The following is a 19,569-nucleotide window of genomic DNA, read 5'->3' on the forward strand; positions in this document are numbered from 1 at the left end:
TTACGTTCCTAACAGACGTTCGCAAGTCGTTATTCAACATCATTTTAAGGTCATATGCAAGTACAAAGAACTAGGATGCTGGGAGTTCGCAGGTTACGCGGCCAGTAGCGCCCAGAAGTCGTACTGGGCGGAATTGGAGCGCAGAAAATTTTTTTATTTGCGGACAGGAAACAAAAGCCCAACGAACACAATTTGGACTTACAGTCCTCTTCATTGTATGTATCAAAGTTCGTACGTTGAACGTTCATGAGTAGAAGAGTGTCTGTATATGATGTGAATTTGATACATCAGGGGTTTTTCCTCTCACTATGGCAATAAAAATGACTATTCCCCATGCATGTCGCCATGTGGTGGTGCAGGTCTCCAACATGCCTGCTGGTCCCACGACTTCCCCACCACAAACCTAGATCTATTAGCGCAACTAGCCAGCAAAACATAGTTTTACGTTTTACGGTCTCGTTGCATGTGTGAGAGGGGAAGTTAGCTAACTGCTACGGCAGAAAGCGTACGCTATACAAAATAAAGCAAGTATTTAAGATGGCATCTCTGAAGCATGTGGACAGAGCAGATCACTGTGACTGTGAGGGACACCACCAGCCGGACATTTCCCACTGCCCGCGAGTCCCGATCCACCAGGAAGCTCAACATCCATCAAAGGCGAGGTCATTAATCATGGCTGCTGAGCAGCAGTGACAGCCAATCAGACGTTACGCAGGGGTTTCCCCATCCCCGGGAATAAAATGCTGGCAGTCTCGCTTTACCACCCCCACCAACGGCGGCCCCCCCCACCCCCCAGCTGCCTGAAGAGGGGGGAGCCGGCCAACACAAACACACACCCATCTGCTTAATTCAAACCTTTCATGGGGAGGTTAATGGTTCATAAAGCCCTGCCAATCAAATCCTTCTAGCTTTTCTATAAGTTGTCTAACTATCAGCCTCAGTACCTGAGAATAGTAGGTAGAACTGGAATGTTTTTTTATTTTGCAGTACAACAAACATGCACCAAGACTGGACACAACACTGAACTTCTACAGTTTCAGCTCCGCCTTCCAACAGACCATGACCAACTCATCTAATGAAAGAAAGAAAGAAAACGGAACAGGGGACATTACAGTGTTTTAGAGAAGCAGCCCACGAGGCAAACCGACATGTTTTACATAGCTATACCGGGTAACCACGACGACGGTGGCCAATGATGATAATTACTATGATAATAAGCAGAGAGTAACGCGCGGCGCCCCTCACAGCCAGGATGGAAAAACAGCGAAAAGACGCTCCTGTGATTAAAGCTGTAGAGAGAGACCCAGAGGTCAGCCAAAAGGCATTAGGAGGAGAAAACATGGGGGAGGGGGCCGAGGCAGTACACAGCTTAACAGCCATATTTAACTGATTTTACAGCCCCCAAACCCACACTCCAGCTCTCCATTTTTCTGTTGCAGACACAACTTGTCTAGAAATTTCTCTTCTCTTTTAGGGCAGTTTAAGACATACTGGACAGGCCAAAAATAGAGAATAAAATAAAAATGAGTAACAGTGTAGGTCTGTACTGGGTAAATGTAAATGTATTGTGATGCTTATCAAAACAATCCAACGAATTTTAACATATGTATATCTGTCGACTTGCGTCCGGGTATCGTCCCGGAAGTGAGGCCATGAGTCAATCTGGACGCCTCTCGATCGTTACGGGGGGGGGGGGGGGGGGGGGGGGGGTCAAATACACTGTGTAACATAAGGCACAATGTCACACACGTTTAGCTACTCCTCTATAGTGGCAGTGCGACCGGGTTAGTAAGTCAATGGATGACTGTTGTTTAAATTCAATGGCAATGGGACTGTGGTGGAGCGTCTGGCGCTGCAGAACCTGATCCTTGAAGCTGAGCTTTGAATACCAGCCTCTGTGGGGCCCCCAGCAGCCAGATCATTTATCAGGTTCTCTCCCCAGCTTTCGGTTTTAGTCGCGGCTCCACTCTACAGTCACGTGACCTGCCCTTTTGACCCAAGAACTGCAGTGACTGTAAACAGTGAGCCGCAGACCTTGGAGAGCGGAGAAAAGACCTCTCGCGAAAAACACCCGACAACTGCCACCGTGTCAAATAAGAGGAAACCCAGGCCGCCCCAAAACAAAGCAAAATGATCACTGGCGGCAGCTGAGATTCACACGACCTGCCCTGCTTTTTGGGGAGGGTGGTGCCGCTAGCTGACAATACAGATCAATAAATCATCCAACCCGGCTTCTGCGACACATCCTGCCATAACAGATCGCAAGCTATGCTGCTTGCCAACAGTCTTCAATGCTGACATGTCGCCACTCAACAGGGTGCCATAATAAAGCCGAAGAGCATGAGGGATAAAGCAAAAACAGGAGACTTAAGGCACAATGAGAGGAATCTGCCATGCGACCAGAGCGAATGGTCCGATCTGACAGCAAGTTAACAAGTAGTCGGTTATGGTTTAGCAGAACCAGCTCCAGCAACTGTGCCCTGGTGTTTGAGACACCCTCGATCCTGCAGTCTGTTGCTACAAGCCCAAATCGCAACTGCTGGTTTGAACCTGCTTACTGAGACCTGAGGCATTCCTGCCCCTAAGCCCCTCCCCCATTAGAGCCCCGCCCCTTTGGGTTCCTCTGACATCATACCGACAGGGGGACAGGCAACACACAGAGGGTGCTAGGTAAACACAGGTTCACAGAGTGCTGTGCGAGGAAACGCGATTCCTGCCGAGATATGAGATGGATAACGGCATCCTAAACAAAAAATGATAGCGTCAGAAAGTGGGGGGCTGGGGGCTCTGCGGGGTTTTGGAGGGTCTTACCGCTAATCGATTAAATTAGCAGTCAATTCTGGCTGCGGTTTATGTCACCTGCTTCTTACTGCCTTCAATAACATCATTATTTGGCAGTTTGCCAATTAGGATGCGTCACCAGGGCAACTATTGACTTAAACCAGCTGCACCGTCCTTATAATCAGGAATCCATTTGGCAAACACACGACACACCCAGAGTGGAAGTAGAGTGTGCATCAGCGTTACAAAAGACTGAGAAACCCTACTGACCCATGGCTGCCGTGCAGGATGGGCGGCTAAGCCTCACCTCTCTTTTGCATGTAGGCAAACAGGTCGTCCAGGAACTCTTTGCGATTGGGGTCGTTATCCAACTCGTAAAGCTGTGGAGAAAAACAAAGGTCGGCACAAGTTCCGCTACTGGCAGACGTTCATTTGGAAGACAGAATTATACATTAATCTCATCCATTCGTATACAAGACGTGGGAGGAGATCTTTTGGTAGACAACTTTGACAAGGATGCAGAAGTAAACCAAAGCGACTGGCTATAAAGAGTGATTTTTATATTTAAATTCATCGAGCATCTGAACTTCAACGGTAGTTACACCAAATCCACCCACTATCCATAACATGTGCTTCAGAAGCTTAGGATGTAGTGCTAGTGATCGGAAGGTTTGTGGGTTCAAATCCCAGGGTCAGCACAGTGCTTTCACCCAATTTCTCAAGGCTTCCTTTGCTTCCTCAGCTTTGCATGAAGGTACGTTATACTTCCTCACTTTGGCAAAGTCTCTGGATGCTTCTCCTCTTCCTCTCCCACCGTCGGCTTCATCGGCCCAGGCAGCGCTGCCATTCTGCATGGAGACAGTGCAGACAGTCAGGGCTGGGAGGCAGATGCGTGCGTTGTGCGCAGACAGAACATTCCAGAAGCTTTGCGGATTACATTCCTACAGCCCCTCCCCCCACACCATGTCGACCACTGTTGACTGGCCCCATCCACCCTTGCCTTGCCTTTTGTTTCCCCTTCCCATCCTTGCGATGTTTAAGGGATTATGGGGGGGCCGGTCGACACGCCACATGTTTTATGCCGACATACGAGCACCAGCACGCGGAAATGCGCAGGGGCAGGCATTTCTGCAAGGGCGATGTCCGTCCAAAACCGAGCGGAAAACGAGCCAAACCCTCACAGCAGCAGCGACGGCTCGATTTGACCGTCTCTACCCAACTGACCCCAACGACTTCGAGGTACAAATCCATCACAGCTGGATCATTCCCTTATGTTACAGGCAAAGAAAGCAGACCAGCAAGACCCGGAATTCATTGATTTGTGGCAAAAAGCCTTTAAAAAAACATTAAAGAAATTTCAATAAGGCGCTTCTATAGAATCCATTAGAGCATCCATTTGCATGGGCGACGGATCTGAAGTACTTCACGGAATGCTTTTGACATACCATCACAAATGACACCCTAATCGAGATGCATGACACTACAGACATTCCTGCTTTGCTAATGCCCCCCCCCCAGCTCTGACATGCCATGTTTAGCCCTTGTATGTAGAAAAACTGTCAGTGCCATTCTTCCATTTTACTAAACGGCAAACCTGGAGTCAGACCATATATGAAGAAGACCCAAAGATGCAGCGTAGGCCTACTGTCACCAGTAGAGTACATTCCATACATGACTGATTCTATACCTCCACTGGACCGATCTAAAGCTATATGTATAGATGTGAATTGTTAAGAGTCCCACAGGATGTGCTGAAAGAAGTGGGAGGAGGGTCTGCGGTCATAAAATGGGTTTTTATTGAAGTTCTCTTGGGCCTCACCCACCCCCACTGGGCGCTGCAAACACCAAGCAGCAATACGCCAAGTAGGAGGGCTGAGACACGAGAGCACGCCTGCCACTGCATTATGCGCGACTACTGTGTGACCGAACCAGCAGCTCAATAATAAATCCTGCCCGATGTGGTCAATAGATTCTGCGGCTCTAGAACGGAGGGTACCAGTTCAGTGTGCAGGTTCCTCACCGCACGTGTGGAGGACGGGCCAGCCGTATTGATGAGGACGGGCCAGCCGTATTGATCGGTACGTGCTAGAGAAACCGGCTGCAAATTAAACCACTGCAGCTTCACTCCGCTGCCAGTTTTAGGCATATCAGCTAACACAGACATCCAACTTCAATCCGCACTTCTTAAAATAAGTGGAAGCTCTCCTTTACGACCGGCGCTTGAGTTCACAGTGAGGATCCTCTGACAATGAGCTCTGGGCTGGCATGCACACAGACTCGTGTGTTTTCAGACACGCGTACACGGGTGTGGACTCAGACACGCTGGCCGCCACAGACAAACACCCCGGACCGCGCTGCAACACACAAACCCGGAGAGGAATGTTAAGAATTCCGTTTTGGCGCCTTAAGTTGTATTTGCTCTTTCTCCCATGACTTGATGGGAGAGTATACTAACCATTCTACTCCATTAAGCGCGTACACACACACACACACACACACACACACACACACACACACACACACACACACACACACACACACACACACACACACACACACACACACACACACACACACACACACCAGAAACTGCTCTTCCTACCCTCTACGTCACCCCCCCGGGTAATCCCGTTATCTCGTTCATTGGTCTCACTGCAGGATGAGTAATCACGTTACTGCCAACTCAGATGTATATAAAAAGGGCGCCCGCAGTAAGAGGGGAAACTGAGACCAGGCCGTTTTTCCTCCTGCACTGATGCGGAGCAGCAATAAAGACGAACGCAGCCAACCACAAACGAGGAAGAATCCGGAGCCTACAGGCCACTTCCCACCCTGGCAAGCTGGTTTATATGCCTTCTTGCCTATAACAGGGCCACGGGGATGAGACAGGCCACCTGTACGCCTCCAACAGACGGCGGCTGACTGAGCCGCTGTGCAGTCTTACCACGCTTCACTCCTAGTTCTAAATGCCCGGCACGACCAAATGCCTAAAAGGTGTCATGGAAAGTGCCGGAAGACGGAGCAAAAGCAGAAGCAGGGATTGCAGGCTTCTACAGCCAGTTACCGAATCGTCAAATGGGCTAGGAGTGTGTGCCCTTAACGCGGAAACATGCCCTCCAGCATCTCACCAAGAACTTCACCCTACATCTCTCTTCTTATAGGTAGGTGATTCATCCCACTGCGGGTTAATCAATAGCCCAGGATTTACAAACATGCAAACCTCCCCCTAAAATAAACAGAGTAATGTAACGCAACAATAAAAAAAAAATAATAATAAATACTCCGTTTTAAATATTGGAAAAGAAACTCAATTTTCATGATGAAGTCACAGAGTTCATATTGAGATCATTGAATATCTCTGTAAATGTAACAAGGGATCAACACAAGCCTGTGCACGGTTCAGTGCCCGCCAAAAGGTCAGCGTGAACAGGGCAAACACGCCCCTCCCCTCCCCTCCCCCTCCCCCTACAATGTCTATGGAGACAGGAGGTCTGCTCTCTGTGTATGTAAAAGGCTGTTATATAACCACACACGTCGCAGGGTTTTCTCAGCAGGCCGGACTGCACCAGTGCTGGAAGCTGGGCATCGGTGAAGGGGGCGTCTAGTCTGCATTCCAGGGAGTGAACCGAGTCGCCCTGCACTGCCCCCCCCCGATAACCTTCCCCTACACACTCTCGCACCATCAGCAGGGGGAGGGCAAAGGAAATGACTCCCGCAGATGCCGGGAGGGTTCATTTCATTAAAAGCCACTCACTCCCTGGCCGAAATGCACCACTGATTGGAATTATACAGTTCGTGGCAATAGAACTGGAAGCAAAACCGACTTCTGGATGGATCACGGAGCGAATCCGCAACCTTTATAGGTATTAATCCCCTTTATCTGTCGCTACGCTCTAAACTAATTACTGCAGGGAAGATTGCAAGAAGGCCTGCAGTGCAGTGAGGATGGCAAAGAGGGTTGCAGGGAGGCCCGCAACAAGGCTCACAGTGAGCGCTGCAGTGAGGCCCATATGGAGCTTCGCCGTGAAGGCTGCAGTGACGATTACAGTGAGGATCACGATGAGCCCCACAGTGAGCATTGCAGTGAGGTCTCTGCCTGGGCTCCAGCCAGAAAGATGGAGACAGTGGGACTACTAGCCCACACTTGGCAAGCATGCTGAGACACCTCCACAGAATCAGGCCTCCAGCTACATCCCGACCCCCCCCAGCCATTAATCGCCTGAATTACACCCCTCCTCTCCAAAGAAGCATTTTCCACCACCGGGGGCTTGCTGAGCTTCAGGCAGACGAGGTGACGTGCGTCTGCCGTGTCACATCAAATACCACCGACGATCTGAAAGCCACCGTCACTGGCGGGCAGCTGCGGCCAGAGGATCAATCTTTCAGGGTGGGGGCCTACACAAGGGGAGGGGGCACTGAGGCCAAATGGCTTTTCCACCCCGTTCTGTTTACATTCCTCTAACTCTCATTCTTGGAGAGGAGAGGGGAGGGGAGAAAATAGCGAGGCGGGGGGTGGTGGGTCTGAAGGCCCCAAAGACAATGAAGAAAAGGACTTCACATGTCAGCACGAGGAGTCCAAGTAAACAGATCCGGTGGCTGGTCAGCGGCAGCTCCGCTTAGCCAAACACACGGCCGTGCTCCTATGACTGCACCCCTTTCACCAGGACGGCACATTCCTCAGAGAGGAACGATAAACTTCCACCCACAACACAGGGCTCACGCAAGTGGAAAACAGCATAGAGAATTTTCATTGGCGTGTCGCTCTAGAAATGCGCATAAAGCTCGTTATAATTCTAATGATGAAAATCTGCATTCTGCCGTCTAGTTAGTGATGCCAGAGTCGCACAGTGCAGCCCCACACTCAGAACATCAGCTGCTGAAGCATTAAGGAATGCATTTCATTTCAATTTAAAGGGATTTAACAAACTGTATAATATACCCGAATAATTCATGTATGAACATAAGAGAAGCCAAAAATCAGATGGGAGAAAAATGAAGGTTCCTCTTCGTCAGTTTAGAGGAAGTATGGTCAGTTGTTCACAGAGCTCCCAGGGTCCTGTTTGGTTTTGGTCAGAAGAGTCGTTCTACACCTCAGATAAAAAAAATATATATATCACATGCTGCTTGGGTTATGGGAAACCAGTAACCACTTCTTCAATGTGTCGAATGGTGCTGCCGCATCCCTGGGCACGCAGTTGCTACGCACCCGAGTGCTTGTGGGCGTATACACCGAGAAAACTGGGCAACAGACATTATGGAGATCGAGGGGCAACCACAAGTCACGCCACTCTGCAGCAGACATCACCGAATTCCTGCGAAATCTGTATCCAGCTACACGGAAAAAAAAAACCAAAGTACGGAGAGACAAGCTCATATTAAACAAGCATGAACCAAACGTGCACATCTGTGGTTAGCTGACCACACACAGGATGGTTCCCTGACCCCCTTAATGGTCCCAAGTCAACCAAAACACCACCAACCCTCCCCCAAACCATCCCAGCCCATCCCCAGACGGGCCACTCAAGCCACACCTGTCCAGCAGGTCCAGTGGTGAATGATTCACTGCCCTAGTCCAGCCATTTGTTTTATGGAGCCAGTCACCCATTTGGATTTACAGCCACCTGAAACCTTATCCAGGGAACAGAGGTACACAAACAGACAAAATGCTGCAAGACGGAATGACAGGGTACATGTCCACTACTCAGGAACCCCTGTCTGATCAACAAAATCTATTTTAGTACCAGCTGACTATTACGAATGAAATTTTTTTTGTATATTTATTTACATATATATATACACATATATATACATATATACACATATATATACATATATATATATATGGGCTTAAATACGCGCTTTTGAATGTACAGACTCAGCGATAAAGAGTAATAACAGACGTCTGAACCACGAATGCTCTGCGTCATTCCAGCAGTTTGCAAACCTGCGGTATTACTAACCTCACCCAGCTCCCGAACATCAACCATGGGTTACTTCCCATCAGAAGTAGCCAATGGCTGTTGGGAGAGTGCGTGGACACGATGTAAATGTGCAGGACATTCATTGGAGCAGGTAGAGATGCAATGCCAAGAAGTTAACAGAACCATAGTACAAACTAAAACCATAAACTGACCCAAGAGCCGACAATCAGACTCTGGAGAGTGATAAAGGGACTCGGAGTGGAGCAGATACCAGCTAAACTACAAAGGGGTATTAAATCAATTGTCTATGAAGATGCCTGAAAGTTATTTTTGATTTGTCATTTGCATTTTAAGGGCATATTAAAAACACTCAGGTTTGAATTCACTGTTAAGGACACACAGTCACAAGTTCCTCACAAATGGCTTCCTCCTGATCATTGCTACAGCATGAGATCATGAGTGTTTTTAACTCGATCAAGCCAAACAGGCATTCAGAGTGAACACCCATCAACACTCACCGTGAGAACTTATTATTTATCAACACTGTAGTAGCATTTAAGGGCATAATGGTGAATTCAAAACATTTCGCGAATATTTCAGGCCAAGATCACAGCAGCATTTCCCCAAATTAAGGATGTAAATCAAGTCACAGAGTGGAAAAACAAGCTAGCAGGAGGCAGATGCACTGCTGTAATTTTCCATCATTTCCAAAAACAGCTTTGCAGCGATTGTGAAACTGGCACGACTACCGAATCATAAATATGACAAAACCACACCTCACGTTAAATGCAAAAAGCGGCACATGACAATGACACAGTGCCCAATTTTCCCAAGTTGAGCTTCCAACCTGCAGCAGAAACAGGCAAGTCAAACTGGATTATTCCAATACACTTTGAATGGAGGCACGACGGGATCGAGCAGGACCTCTACGGACTGTGAACCCTGGTCGTGCTGGAACCTCTGGGTGTAAAAAGGGGCCTGATCGCTAGAGTGGAACAGGCTGAAGGCAACGCCTGGGGGACGAACAAGAACACAGAGAGGATGGGGAAGGAGAATATGTCATAACCCCCCCCCCCCCAAACACAATGCTGTTAGAGAACGGAGGTCGACGGTGAAGGGCGTGCATGGGGGTGGCAGGAGGTCACACAGGATGGGGGGGCCTGTAACAAAAACTAGGCACCCTTTGGATCCTCCCCACAAAGTGAATTGGGGGGGGCATAAATGCATGTGCACATATGCACATCGGTGAGGTGATAAAGTCAAACACACGTCTCTCTCTGGTCCCCCTCCCCCCAAGCAACAAAGCAGACTCCATAGCAGGTGGCAAGGAGCCAGACCACCGGGTTGGGAGGGGGTGCTGGGGGGGGGCTCTCAGTGTTTACATGATGCTCCCGACACCTCTGTGCCCGTTGCGGTCTTGGCCCTGTGCCAAACAGGCTTGGAGACACAGCGGGCTTCAGACAGCATGAGGTGCCTGGAGTGCTCATTCATGCCGGTTCTGAGCCAGTCACATGCAGCTGTACAGGTCACATGACACTGCAAATGCCCCACACCTCACTCACATAACGTCACCGTGCGAGGAAACGCAAAATAAACCCTTTTTAGGCCATTTGCAGAACTACAGGTACAGGCAGGTTCTTTTCACATATCCCATCATGCTTAGAGACACACACACAGGTTATAACACAGGCTCAGGCCATTGATCCAGCGCCAACCGGTTAAGGGCCTTGCTCAAGCGCCCAGTAGAGATGTGAATATTTAGCCACGGACGGGATTTGAACCGACGACCTTCCATTCACAGGCATTAGCCCCGTTTTCTTAGTCGCAATTACTTCTTGCTTTTTTTTTGTCCCTGTAAAATGGGATCCGGGTTCATTTTCTAATTTCTCCATAACGTTAGTGTTAGCCAGCCGTTAGCCAGGTAACAAACTCCCCCACCCTTCTGTCCTTGTACACTAGCTATTTTTTTAGCAACTCGCCTTCAGAGCCCACATTGCCTTGGCGTGAGGCTGCCCTATCCAAGGCTGCATATACTGCTTGATAAACACTATACTTCTAGACTACGGTAGGTGCTTATTAACTAACACTGAGTGAAACAGACACTAAAGACACACAAGGTGTGACCACAAGCCTAGACTGGAAGTGGCGCAGATGGATGAATAAAGGGCAGGATCAGCAACATTTAGGGCATTCATGGTTGGTCAGGGTGGAGGGAAACAGCCAATAAAAGAAAAAGACCTGCCCCCCACCCCCTCAGCCTCACACTACCAATACTGTTTGCCCTCTGCCCCCACCCCCTTTTCCGTTTAGCCGTGAATGAAGAGAGATCACAAATCACAGTATGGGTTAAGTGTAGGGACCCCCCCCCACTCCCAAGAGGGAAGTCTTGCTGCTGGGGGAGTTGACTCTAATTCTGTCTGGAATGTTTCCTCTGGGTGGGGCAGAGCAATCTACAGGCAGACCACAGCCCCCACCAGCTCGCACCAAACACCCAAACACCTCCCCATCTCCACACCACACAGGGGGCGTCTAAACCCAACTACAGAAATCCAGCACCCAGCACAGTGGGGGCTCTCTGCTATAAACGTGTATAAAGAAACGGCTCAGCAGAGTTGCACTAGTGCATATGAAGGCCGTCTCCTTTGCAAGGAGCCAAACAGCTTCTTCAAGTTCATATTAATTCAAATTAAATATATCAAATCAAATTTAAAAAGTTGTGGGGACATTAGCTCCAGGTGGACAGGAGGGGGCAGGATATGTAAAGGCCCCCGCTACCAAACACACAGGCTCATCAGCAGCACCACCCCCACCCACAAAGCCGCCACCCCCCAGCAGACGAGCAGGGGCTTGCTGCAAAGGGGCCAAAACAAAGGCATATAAAGTGTTCTGCCACACACAGAGTGACCCCCCCCCCTCCCAACACCACCCCCATGCCCAAAAAGCCAGCCACATGTGAAAGCCATGTATAAATATGGGGGGGGGGTATGTTTAAAACTGGAAATGCCGCATTAACCGCCCACCCTGTACCACACTGCCAAAACGGATCCATCTGAACAGCCATATAAAAACATATATACTTAGAACGCTTTATTGCCAGTGTATACGAACATACTGGAATTATCTATTGCCAAACATGAATTACAGGATGAAATTACAAGACATACAGAGAAACACTTTAACTGAACATATATGTATAAATGTAAGAATACAACAGAAATTAAATCAATAGAATATAAATGTACAGAACACATAACGTCTTAAGACAATAATATACATATGAATGATGTGCGTCTAACCAAGGCAGAGACCTGCCTGTATCTAGAGAGGACACCTCTGCATGGAGGAGTCACACTACAGCTGCCTGACATAGGTCGTCCCCATTCCTGATTCCTAATCTAATTAAAAGCACACTTCCTCTTCCTATATACTATAGCTATGCAAATGCGAATGTCAGACCAAACTCGAGGACTGAGATGCAACACTGTGGGTGCGACAGCCATAGCACAGGTACTAAAGTGCAGTGAACATTTGGGCTTCCAGCTAGGGATTACAGGAGTCAGCCTTTACTGATCGTAACGGCCATTACCCATTCTAGAGGTTCGAAAAGGCCTTTTAAGTCAAGGAAAAATACACACTGATAAGCTGAACAGAACAGCTCAGACATGTTTTGAAGAATTAAAGAAATTTTTTATTCACTTAAGTGTTAAATCAGTTTGTGCTCCTAATTATCCAGCTGTATGTGAACATTGGAATCCTGGGTTATACATAGAGAGAGATGCTTTCAAAGATGCTTTCTCTTCTTCATTTACCCGTGCGACTCTTCTGAATGACAGGTAACGCATGACTGTCTGAGGATGATTTAATGCACTACTTTTCAGACAAAGCCGTCTATAATTTCTGATAAACCGTGAAATACTCTAAATCTCTGCTGATTTCCTTTTAACAGCATGCGTGATGGATTCACTGCCGATCTCGAAAGATTAATTTTGAAGGGTGAAAAATGTATAGCTGTCTTGTTTGCGCCATTATTAAATCACAAATATGATATATCTAAAAATATATATATATGAATAAATTTTCCACACTTGGGTTTTTCACAATTTCCCACCAGAAGTCTTGGATCACAGCCGACATTAATCCCGGGTAGTGCAATTACAGCAGCATCCGAACTCACTCATCCCATCTCGTCACGGAATAATAAGAACGTTCCGGAAGACCGAGCATGAACTGGGAATAAGGGGCTGCACCAGGAGCAGGGCGGGACACTTCAACTGCGTCAGACAAAGAGTCGAAGGGCCCGGCGGCTGGTATCAGGATACTCGACGGTAAAGACATTTCTCACGTTTCCCTGCCGCCTCGTTAACAGGCCCGACTCCTTTCAGGGGCGGACACACCTCACTCCACTCATTACGCGTCCCATTGTCGCAGCAAATGCGCGGATACACACCAGAGACATAAATAAATCGTAGGACTCCGGAGTGCTGGGCGTTCCTCCCCTTCCTGGGCCTTTCATAACCCCCCCACCCCCACTGCAGTTCCCCACAGTTGCGCAAACCTGGACTTCCTGCCCAATTGTTGGGAGAGGGGGCCAAATATCGCAAACACCCCCCCCCCCACATAGTGCACCTGATAAGAGCGAGGACTGAAGGTGGCACAGTGTCGCCTAGCAGACCCCCACCCCTGAGCCCTCCAAAGGGGCAGACACAGGTCACTCTGCAGCTGAAGTGTGGCCAACACGCCTGAAAGCTAAACCCCCCCCGATCCGTTTCCCCTGATCCGCACGGTTGGCGCAGGTGTCACCTGACCCTCCTTAACAAATGCCCCCCCCCTCCAACCATCCCCCCCCTCCAACCCAGGATCCTTTGTCCCCTCTCTTGTTTGACAATTATTTACTCTGCCATTTAAAGCTGGGCTGAGGTCAGATGGTCCACACAGAAGAAGAAATTGTCCACATCTGCAACTCATGCTGCCATATTTCATAATTTACCAACAAATTAAAAAATTGCTACGGAAAATTTAGTTATATAGAAATACGAAACATTAACCTACAACTAATATTTACATGTATGTAGTCATAAAACATCCACCTCGATTAAACCTCAATGAGCTACACCCCTAGCTCATACAATATCAAATCCCCCACACCTCACCTCCCCCATCCCCCCCTGAACCTGCCACAAGGCCGGAGTTACCAAACGCTGGTGGGCTGACACAACAAGAGGCCAGAAAAGGAGAACGTCACCATTCACACACATCTTTGCACCCTCACTTCCTCCAGGGGAAAAAACATGAACTTTGCAACAAAATAAACCACTTGTCCTCTAGATCCCATCCCAGCTACATCACCAGAAGCATCTTCAGCAGGGACCCATCATTAAATGCATTAACCATAATGTTCGGCCCCATATCCAACTTACTCAAACTGTCTTTAAACCAGGTATCTACTGGGGACGTTACCTGAACTTCATGCTCACTTAATGCCCTACCCGCTTTGAAAACTCATGCAGTGTTCTCCTCAGGGTCCGGAAATCTAACGATAATTATACTCCCCTCTTATCACACATGTAAGTGTTTTTTTTCTCCGATTTAAGGAATTGTTTCATTCTGCATGGAAATGTAGCAACTGAAATCCCACGAGTAAATTCTGACACTATGTTATAGGCTTCAGATCATGACCATAAACATTAATAATCATGCTATACACTCATGGCACGTCTACATTAGTCAGACCTAGACTTCTTAAGCGAACCATGACCTAAGGACTTTTGCTAATAATTTCCTAAGTAATCTGCTAAAATGGAATTAAATTTCATCCATTCAAAAATTCTAAAATCTGTAAATGCTGGGGGCGGGGGGGGGAGCTGCTATTACAGATAATGACATAGATAACAAATTCCCTTGTCAGCTTTTAACTCTGAGGTTAAACTTATTTAGCCTATTTATTTATTTAAACTCTCAGGTTGACTCCTGATCCAAGGTGCACATCCGCAGCTCAGGAACAATGGAAGGGTGAGTAGCCACTGTTTCTCAACGCAGAGCTCTCGGGATGCGTGAATCGCTCGCTCAGAGCCCCGCAACGCCGCATCAAGCATTGTAACCCGATCTAGAAAAAAAGCGTCCACATCACACCTGCTCTCATTGTTTGCTCACTGACTTCCTGTCAAGACAGACTTGAAAGGTACTTCTTTCTTTATTAGGTGCCGGAAAAGCCGAGATCCATGCCTGTTTAACTGACCTAATTAACCAGAACACAGTTTAAGACAGCAGACCAAAGCCAGTCATGTAACGCCTCTAATTTCTTTCCATCTATTGTTGGCAAGACCTTCAGCGGCAGGGTTTACGGTCCCGGCTGGGGGCATTGCTAACTGAGGTCGGGGAAGCCCCCCACTTTCAGAGCAGAAACCCAGGCTGAAAGCATTCTCTCAATGGGAGAGTATTCCACAACGTATTTTTGTACGTCATAGTCTTAAACCCTGACTGAGGGAACCGTACAAGAATCCCAATGTACTCGTCTGTGTAGAATGGAAAATAAAGTTTTGCTTACCTCAGATCGCACACCCCCCCCAAACCCACAATCACACCCCATGCCGGGCATAAGCTGAAAGGCCTCAAACCAGCATAAATTTACTTTACATTTTATTTATTTATCAGATGCTTTTATTCAAAGCAACATCCATCTGGGAAAGCAGTCAGCCAGTCCCCGGAGCGATTGGGAATAAGAGCCATGCTGTGACATCACTTTGCCAACTCAGGCATTTGAACCAGCAACCTTCTGATCACATGCAAACTTTGCAAATATACTGGGCCACACATCAGCCGCCGTAATGACACTGCAGACTCACTGGTGCTGGTCGTCTTAGTGGAGGCCCTAGCTAGAGGCTAAAATTACACTCTTTTTGTTAAAAGAAAAACACCTACACACCTGTTTATGTTACAATGTGTGCATGTCTGGGGGGCAGGGGTGGTGCTTGAACAGCTGCCCACCCCCCGACCCTTCAGTTTTGATGCCACCTTCCTGTAATGTGACCCGCTGCTCATGTAGGCACATGGTACACTGTCAATAACGTGGTAAATATAGCAGCGAGCTCCACCCTAAATGCGATGGCTGGCTTTGGTCTCCACCCACTGTTGTTCTGCACCACCCTCCCCAAAACCAAAATAAATGAGATAAAACATAGTTGTTGAGGCAATGTACCAAAACAGGCTATTCTGAAATAGCACCATAAATTCTCGCAGCATCGGCATACCTGCCCCATAAGAGGCAGCCGTGCCCCCCCCCCCTCCGTCACTCCCACCCCAGCACCATTAGCTGCAAGTCGTTCCCGCTGTGCTGTTTATTTTCCCTCTCTGGCTGCAAGCGGCGAGACGATGATGTCATACTGCCAGGCCACTGTGCACATGACAACCTTGAAGCAGCAATGTAGTACAACTAACACCCCCGCCCCACACACACGTGCACAGTTCCGATCCGGCTGACTGCGTCACCTGGATGTGGGCCAAGCCAGGATCCCCGCCACGAGGGGAGGACCCAGACGCAGAGAGTTCCAGCTGTAAGCAAGCTGGGGAGGGAAAGTAAGACCGCCGTGAGGGCAGGGGCGCGGGGGGGGGCTGGCTGTCTGCCAGTGTACACTTAGCTGCAGGAGCCAAAACGGCAGCCCTCCCTGAAGCTTCAGACTGACAGGCCCTATGCCACGGTGGAGATAAGCACCCCACCCTCTGCCACAGCCACAACCACACGAGCCCCCCCCCCCAGGGGAGAGGACGTATGTCTTAATGCAGCAGCTGGAACTGTTACTGCTTCTCCGTTACCAGGGGGATGTTGGCACAGACATTACACAAATTCCCCCCCACCCCAGGAATCCACACGGACCTGCTTAAGCTGCTCTTCGTAGCTCCAGTCGGCCTGTCCGTTGGGCGAGGTGGCCGAAGGAGGTCCCGCAGGCGAGCGGCTCTCCTCCTCAGGCTCCTGCTTCACTCTGACAGGAGGCGATGTGGCACACTGGGGCCCGGGAGCCAAGTAGGGGGGGCAGGGATGAGCAGGGAGGCGCGAGGTCGCCTTCTGTAGCGCTAGGCTCTGCTCGCGCAGATATTCAAGTGCAGTTCCCCCACTGGCCGCATCCTCCTCGCAGCCTTCCTCGTCCTCCATCGCCTCCTCATCCTCCTCGTCCTCCCCCTCCGAGTCACGGGCCCCTTCTCCGCAGGAACGTCCCGACTCCCCACCACCCTGCCGGCACTCCGAGGCCTTCCCCGAGAAGAGCCCCCCTGAGGTGCGGGCGGCAGCCAGGATGGCCTGCTGCGCCGCCACCTGCTGGACATACATGACATGGGCCTCGCGCAGACGCTGCTCCTTGCGCTCCATTTCCAGGCGGGCTTGCTGCTGTCTCTGCAGCTGCTCCATCACCGCCTCCAGCTTGAGCCCAGCCACGCCAGTGTGTGGGAAGGCCCCTCCCAGGCCGCTCTCCTGGGACAAGCCGGGCTGGGTGGGACGAGTCGCACGACACAGTCAAAGCAGAGTCAACAGCACTCAACATGCATTTCGGGCAAGAGCTCATAAAACTCATGGATGCTGTTGACATAACAATGAAAAAAAAAATAATCAGACACAATCAACAGGTTTCACAAGAGCAACTCCTGTTATCAATAATATTATTTTAACAAGGGAGCAACGTGTCAAATCTCAACGAGGGTGCATCACATCTCGCTCCCTAAATGAAATGCTTATGTCATGCAGGCAGTTCTCATCTGAAAGCAGAGTGAAAAGTTTATAATTACATGTTTCAGTCGGTTATATGACAGGAAACTTTCCATGATAATTGTGGGTTAAGCGTCTTCCTCGAATTTAATTGGGCCAGTCTTTTTTGGGCAAGGTCCAGGGCTGAAAGGGTTATCTATTAACCCGGGAGCCTTGCAAGTCTCTTTAGATAGAAAATTACACGTCGCCCCCATAAATAATGTAAATAAATGAAATAGGAGAGCACCTGCAGACACTGGAGTACATGAGGCAAATGTAAACTCCATATTAGACTCCAAATGAATGTTGTCAGATTTTTCTTTAATTATTTCTTTTAAATTGATATCAAACCAACACATCAGACACATTATATATAAGTTTTTGCACAATTTGTCCTTCTTGCAAAATTTCTTTTGCGCACACTGTCAACTTTCACCATTTAGGTAGGCCATTTCCACAAAATCTACAGGAACATTATCCAGAGAGTGAGGAGTGCAAAACGAAAAGGCTACTTATTACTGTTATGAACGAGCCCGGGAAATCATTTCGATAACCAGTTTAGAGATAAGTTCCGATCTGCTACAGACTGACAAAAAGGCAAAGAGCGCAGAGGAAATCACTTTTCTGCAGTGATTAGCTTTGTCACTGGTAACACAAAGACCCAAATAGCCTGGTCAGTTTGTCCTGTCTCATCTGCACCTTCCAGAAATCAATCTATGAACCTTTAAAGGTTTTAATGATATAACTTAAGGTTTCACTTTCCTATAACCCAGTGGTTTACTATGGCGCCAGTTTATTTAACAAAAAAAAAAAAAACGAAACTACTTCCAAGCGTCTGTGCTCCTTTGGGTGATAAGAAACGAATGAATACCTACTGACTTTAGGAAGGCAGACCTCCAGGGAAAACAGACTTCCCCCACCTTTGATCTCCACCACGAAGTGGCCAGAGGGACGATAGACCTGTTTTTAACCGCAGATACCCGGATCGGACACTAAATCATTTAAATTACTCGGTGTCCGTCTTTTCGTTTATGTTTCACAGTGAAACATGGTGACCGCTATATTAGGCTTATCAAAAAGATAGTAATATCCAGTCAATAAAAATTTAGTTTCGTCAATGTTTGCCTTCCCTTTAAAAATATTTAATTCCTAATGACCTGGATAGAAACTCGTCCCCCTCCCCAATATGGTAAAAGCGAGCATGTTAAATGACATTACGATCCCGGAGAATTTAACGTACAATATGCTGTTCTGGAGCCACGTTGACAGTCAACAAATGAATCATTCTGTGTCGTTTCAAAATATTTACCATACACGTATCCCTTGAACAAACTGCAATGTAAAGACTATTTCCACAGGATTAAACGACAGTGTTTCATGAAAAAAAGAACAAATTAAAAAGGTGAATATCCAAAAGCGTATTTTTACAAACACAATTTTTACATTTTTATTACATTCATTGGCTGTCCTTCAGTATTCAACGACCTGAACTTTAATGAAGAAGCGCTCAACTGCAGTACCAGGCTGTTATCTAAAGTAATGTTAACCGCGATCGCTACGAACCAAGTTTGGCAGAACCGCTTTCGGAAGCCGCATGAAAATATAAACGGGTTCCGTTTAATTGAATCGCTGTATGGTAACTACTGACGACAGATGCAATTTCCCCTTTACTCCCACTACTGTCTCAGCAGAAACCGATTGCAGTCCCGGGCACCGGGCCAAACTAGGACGAAACTCACCATTTGCGATTTGCTGCTACCGGAATTGTCCACCATCCCTCCTTTCTCAGCTAACCTTTCCCCTCCTCGCTGGCACACTCTCTCTCCCAACCCAAAGCACCGGGGGGGCTATGCATGCACACACAAAAAGCTTTGGGATTTTGTCCTCCGACAGAAAACGCGACTGTGGAGTTTCGAGGGCTGCTACCAAAAAGCGAACTTGTGATTGTTATATTTTAATCAAAAGGGGCACGGGGGAAGGAAGAAAGGAAAGAAGAAAAAAAAACCGCCCAACCTCATCCCTAGGAGTTTTGCGTTGGGTTTCCCACACCCCTGAATTACACCCCCGCCTATGCACATATCATCTATAAGATCCGCCCCTGACAGCGACTAGGATCCGAGCTTGTGCGCCCGGGCC

General features: G+C 48.2%; 1 protein-coding gene across 3 annotated transcripts; it reads right to left on the reverse strand.

The window, feature by feature from the left end:
* Positions 1 to 2,637: 2,637 nt before the first annotated feature.
* On the reverse strand, positions 2,638 to 19,280 carry LOC125728984 (AT-rich interactive domain-containing protein 3B-like). 3 transcript variants are annotated; one of them, XM_049005537.1, is made up of 4 exons: positions 19,173 to 19,280; positions 16,573 to 17,178; positions 3,555 to 3,629; positions 2,638 to 3,161 (listed from the first exon to the last, which is right to left on the reverse strand). In XM_049005537.1, the coding sequence occupies exons 1-4, from the start codon at positions 19,206 to 19,208 to the stop codon at positions 3,078 to 3,080; spliced, it is 801 nt and encodes a 266-aa protein (XP_048861494.1). In that variant the 5' UTR covers positions 19,209 to 19,280; the 3' UTR covers positions 2,638 to 3,077. The 3 variants fall into 3 exon arrangements, with proteins under 3 accessions (XP_048861494.1, XP_048861492.1, XP_048861493.1); XM_049005535.1 differs by lacking the exon at positions 19,173 to 19,280 and adding an exon at positions 18,309 to 19,166; XM_049005536.1 differs by lacking the exon at positions 19,173 to 19,280 and adding an exon at positions 18,305 to 19,166.
* Positions 19,281 to 19,569: the final 289 nt, after the last annotated feature.

The sequence above is a fragment of the Brienomyrus brachyistius genome, unplaced genomic scaffold (assembly GCF_023856365.1).
Source record: "Brienomyrus brachyistius isolate T26 unplaced genomic scaffold, BBRACH_0.4 scaffold384, whole genome shotgun sequence".
Lineage (NCBI taxonomy): Eukaryota > Metazoa > Chordata > Actinopteri > Osteoglossiformes > Mormyridae > Brienomyrus > Brienomyrus brachyistius.